This window comes from Pseudorca crassidens, chromosome 18, assembly GCF_039906515.1.
Source record: "Pseudorca crassidens isolate mPseCra1 chromosome 18, mPseCra1.hap1, whole genome shotgun sequence".
In the NCBI taxonomy this organism is placed as follows: domain Eukaryota; kingdom Metazoa; phylum Chordata; class Mammalia; order Artiodactyla; family Delphinidae; genus Pseudorca; species Pseudorca crassidens.
The window spans coordinates 56,777,020-56,800,963 of record NC_090313.1 but is presented as its reverse complement, the minus strand read 5'-3'; the positions used below and the strand labels follow the sequence as shown (position 1 = coordinate 56,800,963).

The 23,944-nt window shown below is 40.0% G+C and overlaps 1 protein-coding gene and 1 long non-coding RNA gene across 6 annotated transcripts in view; one reads left to right on the top strand and one right to left on the bottom strand.

Moving 5' to 3' along the window:
• LOC137210857 (uncharacterized) overlaps positions 1-23,944 on the bottom strand; it is a 74,455-nt gene that overhangs the window by 14,916 nt on the left and 35,595 nt on the right. For 2 of the 3 annotated variants that reach the window (XR_010936750.1, XR_010936752.1), the window contains 3 exons: positions 21,256-21,367; positions 19,427-19,530; positions 18,062-18,201 (listed from right to left, as the gene is read on the bottom strand). This is a non-coding gene — a long non-coding RNA (uncharacterized lncRNA). Of the gene's footprint in view, positions 1-12,094; positions 12,214-18,061; positions 18,202-19,426; positions 19,531-21,255; positions 21,368-23,944 lie in introns of those variants that run through there. The other variant, XR_010936751.1, reaches the window with a different exon arrangement.
• Positions 1-23,944, top strand: part of EPSTI1 (epithelial stromal interaction 1) — a 98,141-nt gene that overhangs the window by 46,129 nt on the left and 28,068 nt on the right. For 2 of the 3 annotated variants that reach the window (XM_067712869.1, XM_067712868.1), the window contains exons 7-8: positions 10,733-10,826; positions 18,701-18,781. In XM_067712869.1, coding sequence (XP_067568970.1) covers positions 10,733-10,826; positions 18,701-18,781 — 175 coding nt within the window. The remainder of the gene's footprint in view (positions 1-10,732; positions 10,827-18,700; positions 18,782-23,944) is intronic. The other variant, XM_067712870.1, reaches the window with a different exon arrangement.

Sequence of the window (23,944 nt, the reverse complement as noted above, 5' to 3'; positions counted from 1 at the left end):
ACGAACCCATGTCCCCTGCATTGGCAGGCGGACTCTCAACCACTGCGCCACCAGGGAAGCCCAGTTCTAGGATTCTTGAGCATGAAGGTGAAGGGTAGAAATAGGCTTCTAACCTTGGCATAGTTTTCACCATTATTTTGCTCTGTCATTCTTTACTACTTATAAAAATACAAATGTGATTTTTCAGGATGGCTTTTTTAATTAGTCAATATTGCTGGTAGATTTGAGGATTTGAAGTAACAGTTAATAAACCTTTGTGTGTGTGTGTGTGTTTTGTTATAATCAAAGAAAGGATGTTGTGATTTAGGTTATTTAAATTTCAGCATTTGAAATTTAAATGGTAATTTATTTTGAGTCATAGTCATCTTTCTCACCATGTGGTTTTTGGATGGATGTCGAGACAGATTTGAATTTTGAGCCCATGTAATGAGTTATGGGGGTTAGGGTAAGATGTGAATCAGATGCATTTTGGGTGCAGGTGTTAGGAAAAACAATGTTCTCTTAAGGATTTGCTGGAGAGGTGAGAATTGGGTATATTTTAAGCATTTACAATTTTAACTCATATCTAATAATCATTTAATCTAATAGATTGTACATTTGTATAGTTTTAAAAATATACAAAGTGCTTGGCTCTTTTAAATGTTATTTCAAAGTAATAAGCTGCTGTATTATTGAGAACCTATGGAGTGTCAGCAGTGTTAGGCATATATACATTTTTTCATTTAACGTTTAGATCAACCCTGTTAGGGATATATCATCTTCATTTTACAGGTGGAGGGTTGAGTAATTCAAAGTCACAGATACATTGAGCAATGCAGCCAAATCTTGGTCTTGAGATTTGGAAGACCAGGGATAATGAGTAATTCACAGGTGTGCTGTACTCACAAGGTCAGGATTATCAGGCTAGGGTGGGGGTGATAAGCCCTGTAGCTACACGGGGGGCCTGTGGAGAAGACTATAGAAGAGGCCTGTGGAGAAGACTATAGAGTACGTCAGTTCAGAGAAAAAGACTTGGGCAAAACTGACTTCTGATTCTTCCAAGGAAGATATAAATTTTGCCTGCAAGAAGCAAAAGAAAAACTGAGGAAGTATGTCTGCTTTCTCTGATTTTCCTCACACCCGAAGGACATCCTTTCCCAGGTCCGACACTGGATTAATTCCACAGTTAAGCTTCCTGTAGGGTACATGGGCTTTTGTGAGCTCTCCTGGCTGGACTGTACTCCTAGGTACCAATATTTCCAGGGGAGAAGAGCTCAGTTCTTAAACCTTGGCTGAAAAAGCCCTTGGAACCAAGCTCATTCCAAAGTAGGACCTTCTTATTTCTAAATTGCCAAGCACGACCATGAGCTCAGGCTGCCGATGGTAATGTTGGGAAGTTTTCTTCATTTCCGCCATTGGAACCACGCATCTCTTTAATTTCCATTTGAATGATAGTGTGATTAGTTCCTAGGAGGCACATCTTCATCTGTTTTAATTTCCTAGAGCGGAGGATCCAGGCAGGTCTGCTGAATATGCATGCTTAGGTTCCAAGTTTGTCTTCTAATATGCTCACTAAACTTCTAATGCCCTTCGTGGGAGCTTCCAAAAGACACTTAAGGGCTAAACTGATCCCTTATCCATATGGTAGGCTTAAATCCAACCTCACGTTTTATAATCCCAGTAAGGTGAACTGAAAGTCATCCTATTCGTAACTTTCTATCTTATGCTAATGAAGTGAACTTACAGGTACAAAAATCCTCTATTTGTTCAGAATGAGACTGAACAGTTTATCAGGAATCTGAGAGAATCCCTGTCTACTGAATGTTAAATCATGTTGATGGTTAAAATTTCTAGCCACTATCAATTCTTCCTGCAGATGTCCTGTGAATGTTAACTCATTTTCATTCCCACTGCCACTACCTTCATATAGGTATTTATCACATGCCACTTGCATTATGGCTTCTGTCTCCTAGTCATCCTCTGAGTTACTGGAATGGCTTTCTTACTCTCTTTGCCAACAGTCACTTTTCTCGATTGTCTTATATGTTTGTCAGATTTCATTTTCTACAGCACAGCTTTTGTCATGTCACTATCCTATTCCAAAAGCCTTGATTACTTCCCATTGCTTATGAAGTAGATTCCAAATTCTCTAGCCGCACGATGGGGGAATTGTGAGCCGCCTTAGTAAGATGTCAGAAAGGACTGATTGGGTTTGGGCCTCTGTCGGGTTGATTTCGGGAGAGGGTTTGAGGAAGCAGGGTTTTGTTCTGGGTTGGCTGTTATCAGGAAGCAGGGGTAATAGTGATTAGGTATCAGGTATCTTTTTTTTTTTTTTGCGGTACGCGGGCCTCTCACTGTTGTGGCCTCTCCCGTTGCGGAGCACAGGCTCCGGACGCGCAGGCTCAGCGGCCATGGCTCACAGGCCCAGCCACTCCGCGGCATGTGGGATCTTCCCAGACCGGGGCACGAACCTGTGTCCCCTGCATCGGCAGGCGGACTCTCAACCACTGCGCCACCAGGGAAGCCCTCTTTTTTTTTTTAACTTTTTTTTATATTGGAGTACAGTTGATTAACAATGTTGTGTTAGTTTCCGATGTACAGCAAAGTAGGTATCAGGTATCTTAATCTTATTTAAAAGGAGGGAAGATACTTTTAATTAATTAACACTGTACTTGATAAATAAGCAGTAGTCACTCCTATTAGCCAAAATGTTGGGCTGTTTGGTCACTTTTGTGGTTTAGACAAGATTCATGTATCTTTCTTTGTTCAGACATATCAGGGAGTGGTCTTTTTTTTCATGATTCATCACCATCATAAAGTGACCTCCTCTCATATTGATATTGTGTGAAATTACTTTCAATAGGAGAACACCGAGGCTTAGCTGTGAATGCCAGGGCAGCTCCTGGATGTCAGGAACAGCTTCTGTCTTTTTCAGGATGTAGTTAATAGTTGGTTAAAGATAAAAGTTGACTGGTGCTTTACAAAATAGTTTCACTTAAGTATCTCATCACTGGAACCTGGTACCATCAGTGCTCCTCTTGGGAGGGTAGATCTAGGATCAGACTGCCTGCCTGGTCTCAAACTTTAACCTCTCTCCTAACATTGAGCCTAGGTTTCCTCATATATAGCATGGGATGGGGCTAATATTTGCTAACTCGAAGATTAATCAATATAACCCATGTAAGAAATCTAGCATAGTGCTTGGAGGGAGAAGGTAGAGTATAAAGGAACTCCAAACAAGGATAGCAGAGGAAGAAGTAAGAGAGAGGGACCAGCTGACTCCGGCCTTTATCTCCAAGGGTAGAGCCTAAGAACTTTTGGACACACGAAAAGACCCTGGGGCCTGGAAAGTGCTCCTGGTAAATGTACTATACCTGGGGGAATATGTGCCCCCCCCTCCCCCCCCGCCATCCTGGAGACAAGCTGCCTGCACAGCCAGCCAACTTTATCACTTTTGTGTGAGTTCTAAGATCTTTACTGAAAAAAACTGCCACAAAATAAACTCTGGTCAAAGAAATAAGGAATCCAAGAAAGAGGAAGATGTAAGATATCAGAACAATTATGAATAAAGAAGACAATGACATTTATAGCCAAATATATGATTAGCTTTTTTCTTTTTCTTTTTTATTATTAAGAATCAACATGATGAAATTAAAATCATGGAGGATTTCAGTGCTATGGAAGAGGCACAAGGGAGAGAGAAGGATAGGAAGTAAAACAATTATTATTTCTTTTGCACGAGTGAATGCTAGTGAATTCCAGATATTGATAGAAAAAAATAAGTAATTATGTGTTTATTATACGTTTAATTGTATTGTATGTACAAATAGGATATATAACAAAAACGTAAGAAGAAAAAAATCAAATGAAAAATTGATAATTACAACAAAAGGCAGAAAAGAGGGTGGAAGTTTTATAAGCAACAAGACAGCAATCACAAAAAAGGTATATAGGCTAAATTTCCTTATTTAAAAAAAAGTTCCTGGATTGCAGGAAAAAAAAAAAAAAGCAAAAATCTAGCTATATGCTACTCTAAGAGATATCTATAAAACAAAAGAGTTGGAAAACAAACGCATGGAACATATATCCATAAATGCTAGTAAAAGAAGGCAGATGTAGCAATATTAATATGAGACAAAATTGAATGCAAGATGAAAAGCATTCAACAGGATAAAGAATATTTTATGCACATAAAATATGTAATCCCAAAGATAATGTGAACTGTAAATATCAATATAGATTTGAAATATATGAAACAAAAACTGCTGAAGTCTGTAATATAGATTATGGATTTGTCAAATTTTCCCTTTATTCTCCGTAGAAATTAATAGGTCATCATGTGAACCAAAAAACTTCATAAGGAATAGAGGATATGAATAACAATGACTTGGCACGATAACATAGACATAGTTACAAAGTGTTGTACCTAGTTTATGAAAATACCTATTCTTTACAAATATGACTTAACTACCATTGGCCATGACTAAGGCCTCAAAGACTCTCAGTAAGTTCCAAAAATACCCCCAAATCCTATAAAGCCACTATTCCTAAGAAAAATGTAATAAAATTAGAAATTAAGCAATAAGAAATTTTAAAGTCTATCCACTTAAAAATTTTTTTCTAATTACCTTTTTAAAGGATTGTTAGGTTACCATCTGTCACCACACTAGACTTAATGCAGTGATCATTTCATAATGTATAAAAATATCAGGTCACTATGTTTTATATCTGAAACTAATATAATATTGTGTGTTAATTATTCAATTAAAAAATAAAAAAATTAAAGATTCAGGTTCCCTGGGAGGATGGGGGGAGACTATTAGGATAAAAAATTTTGAAACCAAAACTGAAATTACAAATTACTTTGGGATAAGAGAATATAAATTTTCAAGTATTCCACGTTAAAATCCATGGGATGTGACTACAAAATTATTTAGAAGATGCAGAAGTTTAAAAGCTTTTAGAAAAAATGGAAATAAAATAACTAAGCATTTTACTAAGATAAGATTATAGCCATAAAATAAATACAAATAGAAGGGAGGAAGAAATAAAGGGGAAAAAGTGATGAAGTTGAATAGAAAAATTTATCATCACTAAATTAAACCAAAAACTAGGTTTATTTGGAAAATTCTGGTAAAATAGATAAACTTTTGACTTGTCTGAGTAAGGAATAAGGAAGAACTCCAAGGATAAGAAAGGAAGTATAACCAAAATTCGAGAAGAGAAATACTATGTCCTACTTCTGTTAATTTTTTTTAACCCAGATTTCCTCATTTATTTCCTAGGAAAATATATGCTATTAGACTAGAAACCTGAATAGAATAAAAACTCTAAATGGAAGGGAAAATGTAGTTTGATCTCACCTAAAAAAGACAATAGGCCCAGTTGTTTTGAAAACAGAAGAAGGTAACTTTCTCAGTAAAGTCTGGAACAGGATAAGAAGGGCATTTGCTATTTATCACTGATACTGATTTTTAGATAGAAAATTAGAGAGAGTTTCTATTTCTAACAAAGAAAGAATTTAAATATTGGAAAGGAAGAGATATAAGTGCCTCTGATTGCTCACCTAAAACCTCTCAAGGAAATCAACTAAAAAATTATTAGAACTAATACAAATAGTTTGACTATCATGAATGAATCTAAAATCAATATGCAAACACTTCTGTCTTTGCACCATCAGACACACCATCAAAAGCTCATTATAAAATATAATTGAAAGAAAAATTTCATTTACAGTAATCATCCACACTGTAAAAGAGATGAGTGTAAGCCTAATAGACCTATACATAAAATAAAATACCTAAAATAAAATGAAAATATTAAATGTAGATCATCTATTTACTATAGAAGGGGAAAAAATCAACATTGTAAAGATAATTCCACTCTTATTTATATATAAATTAAACAGGACCTTTTGTGAAATTTGCTAAAACATTTTTAAAGAGAAAATATGAAAAAAAAATAGACAAACCTGAAAAACTGAAGGGACAGGGAGAAGCTTGTACCAGGTATCGTATACAACATAGGTATGGTAGTAATAACAAAGTGTTATTGGCATTGTAATAAATAAACTTAGTGAATGGGAGAGAGTCTACAAATAGACCCATGGGTATATGGGAATTTAGTATTTAGGACTTTAGCTATTGATAAAGGTATTTGTTCAATCAGTGTTCAATCAGTGTCAAAAGGACAGATAATTTGACAAATTGTACTAATTCAGCACAATTAGAATGTAATGAAGAATGCTTTTATAATTTTGTGGTAAAACTCCTTTCTACGCTATATACACAACTTAGAAGCCATAAGAAAAAAAATACAGATTTGACTACAGAAAAAAACCTATGATAGATGACGTAATGAACTACGTTACAAGTAAGTGATAGTCTAGGAGAAACTATTTGCCTCAAAAATAATGGGCAAAGGCTTAATTTCACAAAGAAGCCTTACAAATTAATAAGAAAAAGGCAACTCTAGAAAAATTGGCAAAGGGCTTGAAACAAATAGTTAAAAGAGAAGAAATATAAATAAATGAAATATTCAGCTTCACTAATCAGAGAAACAATATTTTAATTTATTACACTGGTAAAAATATAAATGTATTGATAATACCTCACATTAGGAAATGTGCTTTCATTTATTCAACAATATGTACCTGGTATGTGTCAAGCACTATACTAGGTTAGTAAGTTCCTGGTACGTACTATGAATATCACTGAGTCGTGCTCCTGTTGCCCTCCCTCCATCTAGGCCCACTTCACTCATTTATATCACTGTCTGCACCATGCAGTCATTGGCATTTGTGCGTCAGCTGACAGGAGGTGAGAAAAGAAAAAACTGCCCCATTCACTCCCAGCAAGATAAAAAGAACCAGGGAGATATTTGTCACTGGTATTTTTTCAGTGAGGGTACCTTTTAAATTATGACTAGCTTTAAAATCGGTAGTTTAACACTTTTATTAGTATGTTCTTTTTTTTTTTGATGTGGACTATTTTTTAAAAAAATCTTTATTGAATTTGTTACAATATTCCTTCTGTTTTATGTTTTGGTTTTTTTGGCCGCAAGGCATGTGGGATCTTAGCTCCCCGACTAAGGATTGAACCCATACCCCCTGCATTGGAAGGCAAAGTCTTAACCACTGGACCGCCAGGGAAAGTCCCTATTAGTGTGTTCTTATGTGTCTTGTCATGGTGCAAAGTTGGCGGTTACCTGGTGGGTAACCAGGTAGAGGAAGGTGCGTAGCACCTTGTAGCCCTGGGGTGTGATTAGTGGCAGGAACCTGATTCACAAGCTCCTACAGATCTAAGTGAATGTTTTTAAGCGTATTCTTTTTTAAAATCCTTGCTGTTTATCTATTTTATATATGGTACTGCGCATCTGTTAGTCCCATACTCCCAATTTATCCCTCTCCCCGCTTCCCCTTTGGTAACCAAAAGTTTGTTTTTCATGTAAACTGATTCTTCCATGAACGTTAGAAACCCTAGTTGTCTTTTCTAACTATTTTTTTAAAAAGCCTTGTAGGAATTACCTTTGCATTTCTGTCTCCTATTTAAATGAGCCAACAGACACACATTTCACTCTCTGTGGCCTTTCCCGTATATTTTATCCTTTCAAAAAAGTCAAAAACTTTTTGATTGATGAATCTCCATTAACATTAATATTCCATCATATTGCAATATAACCAGCCATATCCCTTTCCTTCCCTGACTTTCTCACCCTCAGTTTCTCCTTCCAAACCCCTACCTGTCCTCAAACTACTGGGATAAATGAGTACACGTTTTTATACTCTGGGCCTAGGCAGCTCCTAGGCCTGATACCAAGACAGCTTAAGGATGGGTGGGTTCCTCCCCTTTTCCACATTCTCCTCCCCTGACTAAGGTTCTGAAATAACTAAGATGCCTAGCTTAATCCTTGAGAATTCTATTCTTCTACTCTTCCTCAGCTCTTCTTGGCCTCTTCTTATGTACTACTTGTGGAACTGATGACCTAAATGGAGAGCTAATTCTCTTGTATATATAAATTTATGTTGTATTACTAGGGTTGGCTAATTGCTGTGATCAACAGACCTCAAAATAAATAGTTGCTTGAGCATTATTATTATTTTTTTCTCATGTAAGACATGGGTGAACAGGTTTGAGAGGAGACCCCCTCCACTCAGATATTCAGGCACCGAAAACTGTTAGCAGTGCTACCACCTTCAATACACAAACGACTTCCAACTTTGTGCTGGGGTTTGCCTCTATCCAGACAGCCAGAAGGAGGAGGAAAATGTGTGGAGGTGCATGCGTAGGAAACTTATTATGAGTTCATCCTGGAAGTGGTGTGTATCACTTCCTCATTCCATTGGTCAAAACTCAACCACATGGCCAGCCTTAGCAGTAAGGGAGGCTAGGAAATGTAGTCAGGTTGTGTGACTAGAAGAGGAGAACTTCCATTCTGATGGATATTTAGCAGTCTCTGCTACAATGGGATTATGTCCAGGTGATGCTACGCTGAAGAGACATTTTAGGATAAGCCATAGGCATCACCCTAAGAACAAGTGTCATAAGGTGGAGATGAGTTAAGTAGATCTTCAAAACCAGTCTGTTATTGGTGGTCCATCCTCAGTTGTTCTATGGAGAATAAAGGAAGGGATCCTGTATTTATGCCTGGGTCAAAGTGATAAAGTGGGAGAGGATCACCCCCCTCAGTAGGTGGCAGAGTCACAGTGGTGACAAAGAAAGAACCCCCATGAAAAGGTGACTCAGTGCTAGAGTCCAGGGTTCTTAGTTTTGTTGGATTTCCCGTCCAGTAGATCTTCCTCCTTTTGCCCCTCAAGGAGGTTCATATATTTTGTTTTTATTAAATACGACCATAATTACCTACAGGAATTCCAGTCCAGTTCAGCCAATGTGTGGAATTTACAGTATTGATAGTAGAAAAATGCCATTTAGCCTGGTAGCTTGGAACTTGTCTTGTTTGTATAGTTAATCACTTGGGAGTTATCCACCATTCTTCACAGGCCCCTACTTGTATGCCTCTGACAGTCCTGTGGCCCTGTCATTATGATTGTGGCATGAGTGGGGCAGTGATCGTTGGCACAAAGGCCATGCCTGGTGGTTAGCAACCCAGCCAGCTTAGTGCTTGGCATTGGCAGGTAAGAAGCAACTGTTGGAACACAATGCAGGGCTGCCAGCCTACTTGGTCTGAAGCTCCTTATCTGCTTATTATCATGGTGCTTCTTTTTCACTGCTTTCTCCCGTGGTCTGCTCTCAGCTAAGGATATTCAGAAATCTTAACCAAACTTCTGGCAATACTCTTCTTTTTGCACTTTTGACTGATGGCTTCATAAAGCCCCAGACAACGGGGCAGCTTCCAGCCTCTGCGACTTCATTAGTCTCCTTGTCTATTCTGGGCAAGATAAGCAATCCTAGACAAATGGAAAACCTGCTTGTCTCAGCTGCCGAAGCCTTGTGTTTCTCAGGGTTATGTTTGTCACTTAACTTTCAGCTCTTCCTTTCCCAGCTCAAGCTTCTGACCTTGTTCAAGTGCCGTGTTCTACCTAAGTAATTATTTGAAGTGATGTTGGCATCTCTTTAACTTCTAATTCCTTTCTGATCCCCCCCCCCCCGCTCACTGGATACCATTTATTTTTACCAGACCATTTGTGTCTCCTTTGATGCCCATGCCCTAAATGCTTGATAAATTGGATCTTAGCATCAGCCTAAAGTATTAGCGGGAAGCAGAGGGATGACAAAGAAGGAAGCAGAAGGGGAGCAGGGTGCAAGGGTCTGGTGCAGTGTAAGTCTGGCCTTGCTGAGCTATTTGATTGTGAATATGGAGTAAGGGGATCAAAATCCCACAAATTACATGGGGAAAGGACAAAGGAACAGAAATTCATCACTGGTAAGCAGAATGGGGCAGTTGTTACAGTAAGGACTGGGAAACAATTCCAATATTCATGCTTGACATACATGAGGGGAGGAACTGGGATGATGGGGTGGATTTTTAAGGAAAAAGCAACTTATTAAGACAGAGGATTCGTCTAGGTCCATCTATCACAGTCTCTTAGAGCTAAAAAGAGATGCCAGAAATACAGACCAGAACTGGCAGCACTTCTTACCTTCCGTGGAAGGTACAAACCAAGTATAAAGGTGTGTGTGTGTGTGTGTGTGTGTGTGTGTGTGTGTGTGTGTGTATGTGTGTGTGTAGGCAGAGGGTCCGTTTCTGCTTTCAGAATTCCAAAGGGGTCCATGGCTCATAAATGGTTAAGAGTTATGGATTAGCAGCTCTGTGTATGCTGAGAGTAGTCAAAGCACGAGGGCAGTGAGATGACTAGGAGAGAGACCCCTGGAGGGTGAAGGGCCTAATATGACACCAGTGTGGAGTGAGGTGTTGTAGGGGAGGGATATTCCACAGCCCTACAGTGAAGTCTGAGTGTCACGCTTTAAATGTTCAGGTAGGAAATTAGGGCCCCATACTGTGGAATCTGAGAGGACATTTATCTCCATGTCAAAGTACACGAAGCAGAAAAAAATGAAATCATAGGTTCATATTCCACAAACCTAGTTTTACATTTTTCAAACTATGAATGCAGCCTTGCAATAGCATTTTGTTTTGATTTTCTACTCTACCGTGTCCGCAAACTCACCTTTTGTTCTACCTAGGACACTTTTAGTCATCCCCCAATAAAAGTCTAGGCTAGTACCCAAAGGCACAATGAATAATGATAGTTCTACTTTGATGAAGGCACTAACACCTATTTGGGTTGCGCTAGCAAAACTGCTGAGTTCTTGAGAAGATTCGACACACAGTCGCCACACAGAGGTACCCGTCCAGTGGCTGTTTGTGACCCACCATCTTCAGCTTGGGTAAGTGGAACGTCATTCAGGGTGTCATCTGACACTTTGTAAAGTGGATGAAGATTAAGGCCAGAGAGTGACCTGTACAGCATAGAATTTTGGAAGTAAAGGCAGGTGATCTGAGCTGAAACTTTGACCTCAACTATTGTCTCAGCTGTAAGACAATGCTTGTACTTGTTGCCAACATTATGGACTGAGCATCAGCCTCTGAAAAACCTTTGATCTCACCCAGTCATCCGTCCATCTATCCATCCCTCAAATTTTTATGTTTATATAAGGTCTACCAAGCACATACAATTTCTGCCTGGAAGGACCTTAGTCAAGTGGAGGAGAGAACCAGGTATAAAGCAGAGTGGTGAGTGTAGAGCATGTAGCAGTTGGAAAGCTGAAGCTTAAAAGGTGAGTCAGAAGAGAGTCATTCCAGGTGTCAGAAATTAGAAGCGAGAATTAAGGTATAATGGCAAGAAAAAGCATGGCTGTGTTGGGGATGAGTTTTGTGTAGCCACAGTCTAGAAGGGCAAGCCAGAAGGCTGGAGAAGAAATCAGTAGCCATGAGGAGAGTTTCTCATTTGTGGCAGTCTGGGATGGTTCATTGTGTGGGCTGTCTTGGGTAGTGCAGGATTTGTAGCATCCCTGACCCCGGGTACAAGATGCTATCAGCAACTCCCGGACACTGAGGTTCCAGAGATGCCCCACACAGGAAGCTCATGGTGCTTCTGGTAGAACACCACTGCAGACATGTATATGCCACATTGGAAAACTTGAACCTCATTCTGTCAGTACTGAAGGTACTGAACAGTTTTGAACAGGAAAGCCTCAAGGTCAGATTTGCATTTTCGCTGGATCACTGGTAACCAGGTGAAGGATGGGTCTGAAGTAATAGAGAGGTCTCTGAGGCTTCTATATTAGCCTCGGCAAGCAATGATGAAGACTTGAAGTAAGGTGGTGGGTAAGAGGATGGAGATGAGAGTGCAGGTCAGAGAACCACTTAGGAGGTGAACGAGGCAGGGCTTGGTTACTGACTGACCAACTGGGGGCAAGGAAGTAGTGTCATTAAGGATGACCATTGGAAAGCCTTGTAGTTGAAAGAAAAGATTGGTTTAAGTTTTAAAAAGTCTTAGCTTTTCAGGGTTTGGGCAGGTAAATGAGAGGTTGTTAGAGACATCTGATCTTCCTCTCCACCCAGCGCCTTTTCTCTTTAGTGACCACATTTTAAGATGTCAGGAAGACATTAGGACAGTCCTTGGGAAAAAGTCATTCTCCTCTTACCTACAAACCTCTAAATGCTGCTTCTTTTTTCCATGCTTCTAAGGCGGTGTTCCAAAGTCCAAATTTACTAGTGTGGGCTCCACAAGTCACATCAAATCCATCATCCCTCTCCCCTCATTGCAGGGCGCTGGAGGAAGGAGTTGAGAAGCTGTAGGTAGTAGAATTAAACCCCGTGTAGAGACGCTCCATGACATCTGTCTGGATAGCCTTTTCATGATGGGGGAGGGGAGGGAAAGCAGGAGTTGGCTAGCTTTACCACCTGGGTGTTTGGCTGGCAGGATGGTCTTGATTTCTGTTTGAGGGCTTCTTGAATTCTGTGGTCGAAACACCTGTGTGCTTGCTCGATTGATTTTGGCTCGTTTCTTCAATTTAACAAGATCATCCTGGAATTTTAATAGTGTCTTCCAAGGCATTAGTAATCTTTCCCAGAGCTGCATTTTCTGTGGATTGATTAGTGCTTTAGTCATAAGATCCTCAGAGCTATTAATAGGAAATATGGAGCAGTGTTGGCTCCTTACCAGCAGCATTCAATAGCTGCTCCCGTTTTGACACCAAACTATTAATAATTTGTGGGTGTTCAATATATTTAACTGACTTTTTTACCCATATCGTATTCTTCTCATACTGTCTAATCCATATGCATAGAAGTCCTCAGAGAATGCACTGCAGAACCATTTCTTAATGCTTTAGGAAAATCAAGTATGTACACGACACTTCTGCGAAGTTAAAAGAAGACACCTGCAGTTTGCCTTAACTGTGGTCAGTGCACAGAAGGTGAGCACTGCATGGTCTCCATCTAGGTGGGGCGTGAGGAGCCGCACTGTCTCAAGTGTTTTTAAACACAATTTAAATTTTACTATATAATGCAACTTTCCTGAGAAAATTGTTCTTCTTACATTTATTTAAATGTGGGGCTGCCATGGCAGATGGGAATTTAATAAATGCCATATGGCGATGTCAGTGAAAAAGACAAGAAGAAGATTCCTGTGGGTGTCACACAGGAGAACTTCAGACAAGAAGAACTTACAGTGTCCACTCACACATGGATGGATATAGCTCTCTGTACTGGGGGTGGGTGTGGAAGCAGAAGTACCAGCATCACCATACCCTCCCCAGTTCTGATCACTGAATGTTTCCAGTTGTACAATTAATGTACAACCCGTCTCTGGTTTGCTTCCCCCTGCCTCTTCTACAGGGACTAGTAATTTTTAAAAAACCTCATCCTGTTGTTCCACTGCCCAGTGGCTCCCTATATCTTCAGGGATCAAGTCAAAATGCCTTAGCTTAAGCACAAAGCCCCCTCTGCCCTCTGTCCTGCTGTGCCTCCATTCTCCCCGACCTCCCGCAACTCCCCTCTCTGCGGTCCTGCAGTCTAGGTCTCTGCTGCTCCAAGTGTGCTCCAGGGACCAGCAGTGTAAGCATCACCTGGGAGCTCCAGACCTGAATCAGCCTGCATTGTTTTTTCAAAAATTCACCAATTTTTTTTAAAATCAATTTTTATTTATTTTTGCTGTGTTGGGTCTTCGTTTCTGTGCTAGGGCTTTCTCTAGTTGTGGCAAGCGGGGGCCACTCTTCATCGCGGGCCTCTCACTATCGCGGGCTCTCTTGTTGCGGAGCACAGTCTCCAGACGCGCAGGCTCAGTAGTTGTGGCTCACGGGCCTAGTCGCTCCGCAGCATGTGGGATCTTCCCAGACCAGGGCTCGAACCCATGTCCCCTGCATTGGCAGGCAGATTCCCAACACTGCGCCACCAGGGAAGCCCTAGCCTGCATTTTAACACGGTCCACGGGTATTTGCGTGCACCTTAATGTTTGAGGAGCACTGCTCTCTAATTCCCGCCTGTCTGGCCATATCCTCTCACTTCCACTACTCTGAACACTCAGTGCAGTTTGCTTTAATTTTTTACCCATGTATCACGTGACCTTTAAAAAGTCAACACTGAAAGGCATACGTCCCTTGCATCCCTTCAATCCTACCTCCATTTCAATTCTTTAAACTCCTTGTATTTTCCATTGCTGCTGTAATGATTTTTTGCCAATTTAGTGGCTTAAAACAACACATATGTATTCTCTCATAGTTCTGGAGGTCAGAAGTCAGACATGAGGATGAAGGGACTGAGGTCAGGGTGTCAGTAGGGCTGGTTCCTTCTGGAGGCTCGAGGGGAAATCACTTCCTTGCCTCTTCCAGCGTCTCTGGGCTGCCACCATTCTTTGGCTCCTTGGCACGTGGATCACTTTAATCTTGACGTTTCATCCTCACCTCACCTTCTCTCCACACTTTGACCTTCTCGCCTTCCTCTCATAATGACCACTGCGATTATATTGGTTCCACCTGGATCACAGAGGCCCATATCCCGGTCTCCAGAGCCTCAATTTCTGCAGAGTCCCTTTTGCCATATAAAGTATAACATTGACAGCTTCCAGGGACTGGGACGCGGACATCTTTGGGGGGCCACTATTCATCCCGCCACATTCCCTTAGCTGTGTCTTTTGTTATTTGGCTCTAAATATCTGTTAACGTGTATATTGCTATCCCTTGATTAATCAGTGTTAGATCTTATTCATTTCTTTCCCCCATTCTCCCAATATAATCATTCAGTATTTCAAGGCTTTCCTTTATTATGACTCTGAAAATATTTTCTCACTGCCAAGCCAGTTATAATACTCTATATTTTTTTCCTTTCAAAACTTTGAAAAAATTTCATTTTATTTTTGCATTTTCTTAGTTTCCTTTGAACATCTGACGGCCTTCCTTTAGCTTTTGTGACTGTTCTACAAAGTGCCTCTTGATGAAAATTTCCACACAATTTTCCACTTTGTGCCTGTCAGATAACTTGTCTTTCCCTTCTGGAAATGTCCATCCTCTCTTCCTCCTCCCTCCTGACTTAACCTGTGCTGGTTGTTCTTTTAAGCCTCCTACACAGCTGTGGTTCTGCGACTCTCCTTTCACGGAATGATTCCCAACCTCATCTACACATTGGAATCACCGGGGGCGGGGGGGGGGGCTTTAAAGTTCCCTGATGCCTGGGTCAGAACCCCCTGAGCTCCTGCCGTATTGTGGCCTGGGCTTCAGGCTTTTAAAGCTCCCCAGGTAACTCTACCCTGCAGCCAAGGATGAGAGTCACGGCTGTAACATCATCTGGGGAGTTGCTCGTGTTGCTGTTCTGTGTTGGGTTCCCTGATTCCTGGTTCTCTATTTTTTAAATTTATTTCTCTGTTTTGGTGGAGCATATTATTTAGTAGCTTGCCAAGAGAAGATGTCTGTTCAAGCCCTTGCATGTCTGAAACTGTCTTTATTCAGCCCTCACACTTAGCTTGCAATTTTCTGTTAAGTATTTCAAATTGCAAATAATTTTCCTTTAGCGTTTTGAAGGCATTGCTGGTCTAACTTTGAGTTATTTGTTCCTGAGAAACCCAAGGCCATCTGAATTTCAGTTCTTATATGAGGCCTTTTCTGTGCTTCCCCTGGAAATAATTTAATACCTCCTTTTTTTCTGATATTCTGTAATTTCATATTGTGCCTTAGTGGGATGGTCATTTTTATTCATTTTAAGTCTGGAAACTTATCTCTAGTTTTAGATGATTTTCTTGTGTTATTTCTTTGATTTATTTCCCTTCATTTTCTCTTTATGGGATTCTTATTATTCAAATCTTAGGCCTCCTTGATTTATCTTCTTTTTTGTAAAAATTTTTTCTCCTCTAATTTACCTTTGACTACTTTTTTCCCCTTACTTCCTGGCATATTGAGCTAGAAAAAACCCCAGTCCTTTCTCTCCTGAGTGTCTCCTTTACTCCTGCCCCACTGACACACACACAACACTTCTGAGGCCAGGTGTGTGTGGTGTTTTCCCCACCAAGCAGTCCTGCAACACCAGCTGGGTGTCCTACCGTTCAACTCAGTTCTGACACTCTCTGCCTGGTGATAGCGTCAGATTCCACAGGGTAAGGACTCAGTCCCACGAGACTGCTCCCCACTTCAGTTGCCAGTCGCAAGTGGTAGGTCCCCAGGGTACCCACAACTTCTGTCCAACTTGGCCACAAATCACAAGTTCCCACAACCTGCACCTGGGGTTTACTTAATTTACTAGAGCCACTCACAGAACTCAAACTACTATATACTTACTTATGTTTACCAGTTTATTAAGGGGTGGATACAGATGAACAGGCAGATGAAGAGATACATAGAGTGAGGTCAGGGAGGGTCCCGAGTGCAGGAACTTCTGTCCCTGTGGAGTTGGGGTCTAGTCACCCTCCTGGTATATGGATATGTTCACCTACCTGACAGTACCCTGAACCCCCATGCCTCTGGGACTTTATGGAGGCTTCCTCATGTAGGCATGATCAATTATTAATTCCATTTCCAGCTCCTTTTTCCTCTCTGGAGGATGGGGGTTTGAGACTGAAAATTACAAACATCTAATCATGGCTCAGTCTTTCTGGTGACCAGCCCCCGTGCAGGAGTCATCCAGGAGCCCACATGGTGTTGCCTCAGTAGAACAAAAGATGCTCATTATGCTTTAACCACTTAGGAAATCAGGGATGGGGTCAGAGATGAAATATTAGAACAAGAGATGCTCCTAAAGCTCTTACCGTTTAGGAAATTACAAAGGTTTTAGGACCTCTATGCCAGGAACTTGGGGCAGATATATGTGTATATATATATATATATATATATATAATCATTCGTCTCATTAATCTTTTTGTCTGGCTTCCACACTAGGCTATAAGCACTTGAGGTCTGGGGTCATGTCTGACCACAGTGCTTGTGCATAGGAGGCTGAAATATTGCTTATTGAATTAATATATTATAAGCATAGCTTGTGGGGGAGGATGACTAAAAGTGTATATTTTAGCTGAATAACAAAAAATTTATTATTAATATGTTAAATCAATATTTTATGATAGAAAAATAATGTGAATATGACATAGGAATTTCTGGGACTTAGAACTAAGCAAAATAGTGATCAAAAGTTTTTTTCCCCCATCTTTGAACAGAAACTTCCTGTCCTGCCCAGGGATCACAGCAAGCATTAGGACTGCAAGTAACTTTGAACTCTTTGTAGTTGAGATGCCATGTGACTTCCTAGTTTCTGTGGCCTTTTCATTGACACTTTATGTGTCTAACCATTTTCTTTTCTGACTCAAAAACTAGGACCCATATTTTGATAAAAGAACAGCAAAGTGGTTTACTTTAAAAGAAAGGTGTACAAATAGGTTCCTCAATAAAGTCATCATATCTGCTTTAACTATCTTACCCCTCCTTTTAGTCCCTTGAATATAAGATGTGCCCCCGGCCCCCTTCTCACCTTTCAGATCTTGTGTGGGATATTTGTGATAAAAACTAGCCTTCTCTAATATAAAAAGAAGGGGTCATTGGAGAATGACTCCCCCTCCTTTATATCTTATCACAGTCCCCTTGTTTTCAGAATATGGATACAACAAAGTCCTAGGATATGTGTGCCTGTCTAATGTAGCAGGGTTTGGATATATGTGGGCTTTCTGAACACATCTGGAGCTCCACCTTCCTAATGGGTAGTGCTATAGCTGATACAATTCAGAGAGCCTCTCTCCCTTTCTGGCAAGTGCTTCTTATTATTTGATGGAATATGGGTTTTATAGTGACAGAAATGGGGGAATGAGTTAAGAAGTGCTTGAGAAAAATTATGGCAAGAGAAAAGGGGGGATCAGGCTACATAAACTTTATGGATTATTAGTCCAAAGAACTAGGCCTGAAATATGTCACCTGCTGCCGTGATGCTGCTGGTAGTTTTATGAGAACAATGGATTTCCTGCGCATTAGCTTATCAGGCTGGCCTCTCTGCCTTACAGAGGGTGGGCTACAAATCAATGTGAGGGAGAGAAAGTGACATGAACAGATAGGATACTTGAAATCTCATAAATTCCAGCACACGTGGTCTCTGCGCCCATGGGGGGAACACTGACGTGGAGGGTCACTGGGACTGAAGGACATCTTACCGTGTGTGCTGGCTCTTCCGAGGTTCCCCCTTGAGGTCCTAATTCAGCTAGAAATGATGGCTCCTGTGCTCCTGAACAGGCTTTGCTACCCCTCTCAGGAAGAGAAGTGAACTTCAGGTACAGATTAGGGACGCAAAGACCTAGAGAGAAAGGCATCTCTGGGATTACATGGTATCAATCAGCAGCTGACACGCTCTTTAACGGGATAGCGTTAATAAGCAGTAGACACGTCAGTGCTTCTGTAGTCAGTGTCACCATTGCTTGCCTCTGATATTTAACAGCTAGTTGGAATATTCTTGAAAAATATATTTAGCTTTCCTCTGATTCAAATCCTTCTCATTAGAAAGAATAAACTATGTCGATTATCTCTGAGGGGATATTTTTAAAGCTTAATGAAACAAACATTTAGATCATCCTTTAAAATGTGCTGATGACTGTGCTTATACTCACCTTCTTTTTGTATATCCCAAGGGGCATCTGCAGACATATGCATAAATCACTCAGTAAGCAACTGTATGTGGAGAGCTTACTGCATGCTTAGTATGAGGTTAATTTGTTAGAACCAGACCCATGATAGGCAGACCAGTACACTGTTGTGATGCTTTTTTCCCATGATTTTTTTTTCCTATACCATTACAGGCCAGAAGACAGGCTTCTATGGATTCTATAAGGGAAGGAACTAAAAAATTGCAAAAGATGAAGGACGAACATAGCCAGAAGGTATTCAAAGACCCAATTAGCCACTGCTAATTATTTGCTTGGGGTACTAGATAATTTTGAAGGGTTTCGGAACAGAAATTCTTACATACATGAAAATTCCGAAAAAAAAAAAAAAAACCACAGGTGTTAAAAATGGTGAGATGTGAATGTGTTTTAAGAGTATGGTGGTGCGGTGGCTCCTTCTGGTCAAAACTCTCGTGATACTTAGCCTCATAGGGGCTACAGTGTGTCTGCTGTAGTTGGAGCCAGCATCTCATGGAGAAGATGATAGAACACTTGGGAACTTACGATCTACAAAACATAACCAATGCCACTGCCATTTTTTAAACCAAAGATATATGATATTGCAAATAGTGTCCAGAGACTACTATAATGCATAACAAACAAAGCAGGCATACAAAATCATGAAACTGGCTTAAATGTTCATCTAAAAATATACATAGAATGAAAAGTAAGGATACTCTACACATATACACATATGTGAGGCATTCCAAACAAAACATAAAATTCCAAATAAAACGAGCAAGAGAAATCAGTGAAATGAATACAGAACCTCCTAAGAAAAGTACTTCAAGGGTAATCCTTATTAGAATATGAAATTTCTGGCATGTAACTAAAAACAGTGTTGTGACTTGATGGTCATACCTGCCTTGATACGTAGGCTCAGTGGTGCCAGAGGCTCCTCAACAAGGGCTGGGAGTGATGGGGAAGATGGGAGTCAGCTCCAAGGGGCCACTTCATTCCAGGTCCTTTAAAAGAGCAAAATAAATTATTCAGCTAGTTGAAGACCATTATATTCCCCATCATTTTTATTTTCCAGCTTTTTTCTTGCTGTGTTTATGGTGATATCCTGTCATTTCTTCCAGAATATCTTTTTTTAAAAAATAAATTTATTTATTTTTTTATTTTTGGCTGTGCTGGGTCTTTGTTGCTGTGCACGCTTTCTCTAGTTGTGGTGAGCGGGGGCTACTCTTCGTTGCGGTGCGCGGGCTTCTCATTGTGGTGGCTTCTCTTGTTGTGGAGCACAGGCTTTAGGTGTGCGGGCTTCAGTAGATGTGGCACATGGGCTCAGTAATTGTGGCTCGCGGGCTCCAGAGCACAGGCTCAGTAGTTGTGGCACACGAGCTTAGCTGCTCCATGGCATGTGGGATCTTCCCGGGCCAGGGATCGAACCCGTGTCCCCTATATTGGCAGGCGGATTCTTAACCATGGTGGCACCAGGGAAGCCCTCTTCCAGAATGTCTCTTAAATCTGTTTCTTCAATTATACAATTAACAGAATTCTAACTCCCATTCTGAGTTCCTCGATTTCGTTTAATTTGTTTTTTTTCCATTATGTCTTTGTTGCACAAGGTAACTTATTATAGCAATTGTGGGTGGAAATCATATTACAAAATATGTACTAATTGTCGTTGCTCTAATTTGACCCTTTTTTTTTTGCCGTACACGGGCCTCTCACTGTTGCGGCCTCTCCCATTGCGGAGCATAGGCTCCGGACGCGCAGGCTCAGCGGCCATGGCTCACGGGCCCAGCTGCTCCGCGGCATGTGGGATCTTCCCAGACCGGGGCACGATCCCGTGTCCCCTGCATCAGCAGGCGGACTCTCAACCACTGCGCCACCAGGGAAGCCCAATTTGACCCTTTTGAGTGCTACCCTCCTCCCAAAAGTGGCCAACTTCTTACTCTTTCATAATTTCATCCAGCATATGATATAAATGACTGTGTCGCTGAGCTGTATTGTGCATAGTACGTAGTAATTAAATTGTTGAAAGAAATAATGTAAGTTGCCAATTTAGTTATTAAGCTACTATATAAACAATAAAGAAACCATGAAACATTTTTATCCCTTGGTGTTTAACAATTTTTTTTTCTTCTGACAAAGGCCTCATATTGAAATCCACAATTAAAGAAGCAATGTTATATTAAGATTCTAGTAATTAGCATGTGGAAACTAAATCTGGTATACACTCATGTTGTATTTTCAGTAATGTCTGTTAAATCACATGAAGTGTTTCTGTGATCTTTTAATTTATTCCTAGGTCCTGAGGGACTTAGATACCGAGGGGAGTGTTGTGAAATCATTGTAGATACGATTTACTTTAAAATAACTTTTAGTGAGTTTTAAATAGTATTTTATAAAGTTTGGTGTATATATTCAGAATGTGAAAACCATTAAAAGTAGAACATTTTATAAAGAGAATGCTCAACAGATTAGAAAATCAGATCTGGGATTTAATTTTCAGGTTGAGCAGTTACTTTAGACAGTGAAAATTAAGCTTTTTATTTCTTAATCTTGTTTTTCTTCTGGAGTTAGACAAATATTGATACATAACTATTTTCTGGTTATTGATTAAACTTTTTTTACATAAATTATTTCCCTTTACTTACTGAAGCTTTCAGTAAAATGAAGTGCGAGCGTATAGATAATTCATCACTAGGGACTTCAATAAGGGTAGAATATATAAGGATATTTACCTTGGTTTTGCTTCTCTCCCTTTTTGCTCAGTCTGTCATTGTTGGAAAATGTCCCCTGGAGGCATTTCCTGGCTGGTAGAGTCTGTTACTCCTTATCACTTCAATGGTTTACCTTAAGACAACGAGAAGAATCATGTTTATGGTAGGAAGATACAGAAAATAACACATTCGAATAAACCTACCTAGGGAAACAAAAGACCTGTATGCAGAAAACTGTAAGACACTGATGAAAGAAATTAAAGATGATACCAACAGATGGAGAGATATATACCATGTTCTTGGATTGGAAGAATCAATATTGTGAAAATGACTGTACTACCAAAAGCAATCTACAGATTCAATGCAATCCGTATCAAATTACCAATGGCATTTTTTACAGAACTAGAACAAAAATCTTAAAATTTGTATGGAGACACATAAGATCCCAAATAGCCAAAGCAGTCTTGAGGGAAAAAAACGGAGCTGGAGGAATCAGACTCCCTGACTTCAGACTATACTGCAAAGCTACAGTAATCAAGACAATATGCTACTGGCACAAAAACAGAAATATAGATCAATGGAACAAGATAGAAAGCCCAGAGATAAACCCATGCACCTGTGGTCAACTAATCTATGACAAAGGAGGCAAGGATATACAATGGAGAAAAGACAGTCTCTTCAATAAGTGGTGCTGGGAAAACTGGACAGCTACATATAAAAGAATGAAGTTAGAACACTCCCTAACACCATACACAAAAATAAACTTAAAATGGGTTAAAAACCTAAATGTAAGACCAGACACTATCAAACTCTTAGAGGAAAACATAGGCAGAACACTCTATGACATAAATCACAGTAAGATCTTTTCTGATCCACATCCTAGATTAATGGAAATAAAAGCAAAAATAAACAAATGGGACCTAATGAAACTTCAGAGCTTTTGCACAGCAAAGGAAACCATAAATAAGACGAAAAGACAATCTTCAGAATGGGAGAAAATATTTGGAAATGAATCAATGGACAAAGGATTAATTTCCAAAATATATAAACAGCTCATGCAGCTCAATATTAAAAAAAAAAAAAACTCAATCCAAAAATGGGCAGAAGACCTAAATAGACATTTCTCCAAAGAAGACATACAGATGGCCAAGAAGCACATGAAAAGCTGCTCAACATCACTAATTATTAGAGAAATGCAAATCAAAACTACAGTGAGGTATCACACCAGTTAGAATGGGCATCATCAGAAAATCTACAAACAACAAATGCTGGAGAGGGTGTGGAGGAAAGGGAACCCTCTTGCACTGTTGGTGGGCATGTAAATTGATACAGCCACTATGGAGAACAGTACGGAGGTTCCTTAAAAAAGTAAAAACAGAATTACCATATGATCCAGCAATCCTACTACTGGGCGTATACCCAGAGAAAACAATAATTCAAAAAGACACATGCACCCCAGTGTTCACTGCAGCACTATGTACAACAGCCAGGTCATGGAAGCAACCTAAATGCCCATCGACAGATGAATGGATAAAGAAGTTGTGGTACATATATACAATGGAATATTATGCAGCCATAAAAAGGAATGAAATTAGGTCATTTGTTGAGACGTGGATGGATCTAGAGACTGTCATACAGAGTGAAGTAAGTTAGAAAGAGAAAAGCAAATATCGTATATTAACGCATATATGTGGAACCTAGAAAAATGGTACAGATGAACCGGTTTGCAGGGCAGAAATAGAGACACAGATGTAGAGAACCAACGTATGGACACCAAGTGGGGAAAGCCGCGGGGGGGGGGTGAGCATGGTGGTGTGATGAATTGTGCAATTGGGATTGACATGTATACACAGATGTGTATAAAATTGATGACTAATAAGAACCTGCTGTATACAAAGTAAATAAAACAAAATTCAAAAAAAAGAATCACGTTTATGGTAGGAAGATACAGAAAATAACACATTTGTATCATTGCATCTATTCATGTGTTTGTTCATTCCATTCATTCAACAAGTATTTATTGAACACCTACTGTGGAGTTGGAGAGTAGATTCTCTAGGTTAAGTTGAGGTGACAGCACATTGATCCTGCCCTGTATGTCCCTGACTTTCACATTCTTACATTACTCTGGTCTCTGGTGACAGTAGGTTCTTCCTTAAGTTTAACTTCTCAGTATTTTACATTTGATTCAATTCCCTCTTCTAGAAATTTAGTTACAATTCCTTTTCCAAACTATACCTTCAGTATATTCTTCTCCACTGACTACTACATTTTTTGTCAACAAACATGCTGACTCTTGCCATTATAAATAAAGCAGCCAACCAACTCCTTCCTTGATTCTGCTATCCTCAGAGCTAACACCTTTTCTGCTTCTACCAAAACAAACAAACAAAAAGGACAAAGGTAATATTACTGTAATCATACCTTTATTGCCCACTTTGTCCTTAATGCTTTATGTTCTGGTTTATATTCATAAATGTTCTTACTGAAACTGCTCTCTAAAGGTAAAATCCCTTCAGAACATTCAATGCAGTGGTCTTTTTGCAATCCCTCTATCCCTGTAACTCTGACATTATTTAACACCATATAAAGCTTTCCTTTTCTGGCTTTTTTTTTTTTTTTTTGGTACGCGGGCCTCTCACTGCTGTGGTCTCTCCCATTGCGGAGTACAGGCTCCGGATGCACAAGATCAGCGGCCATGGCTCATGGG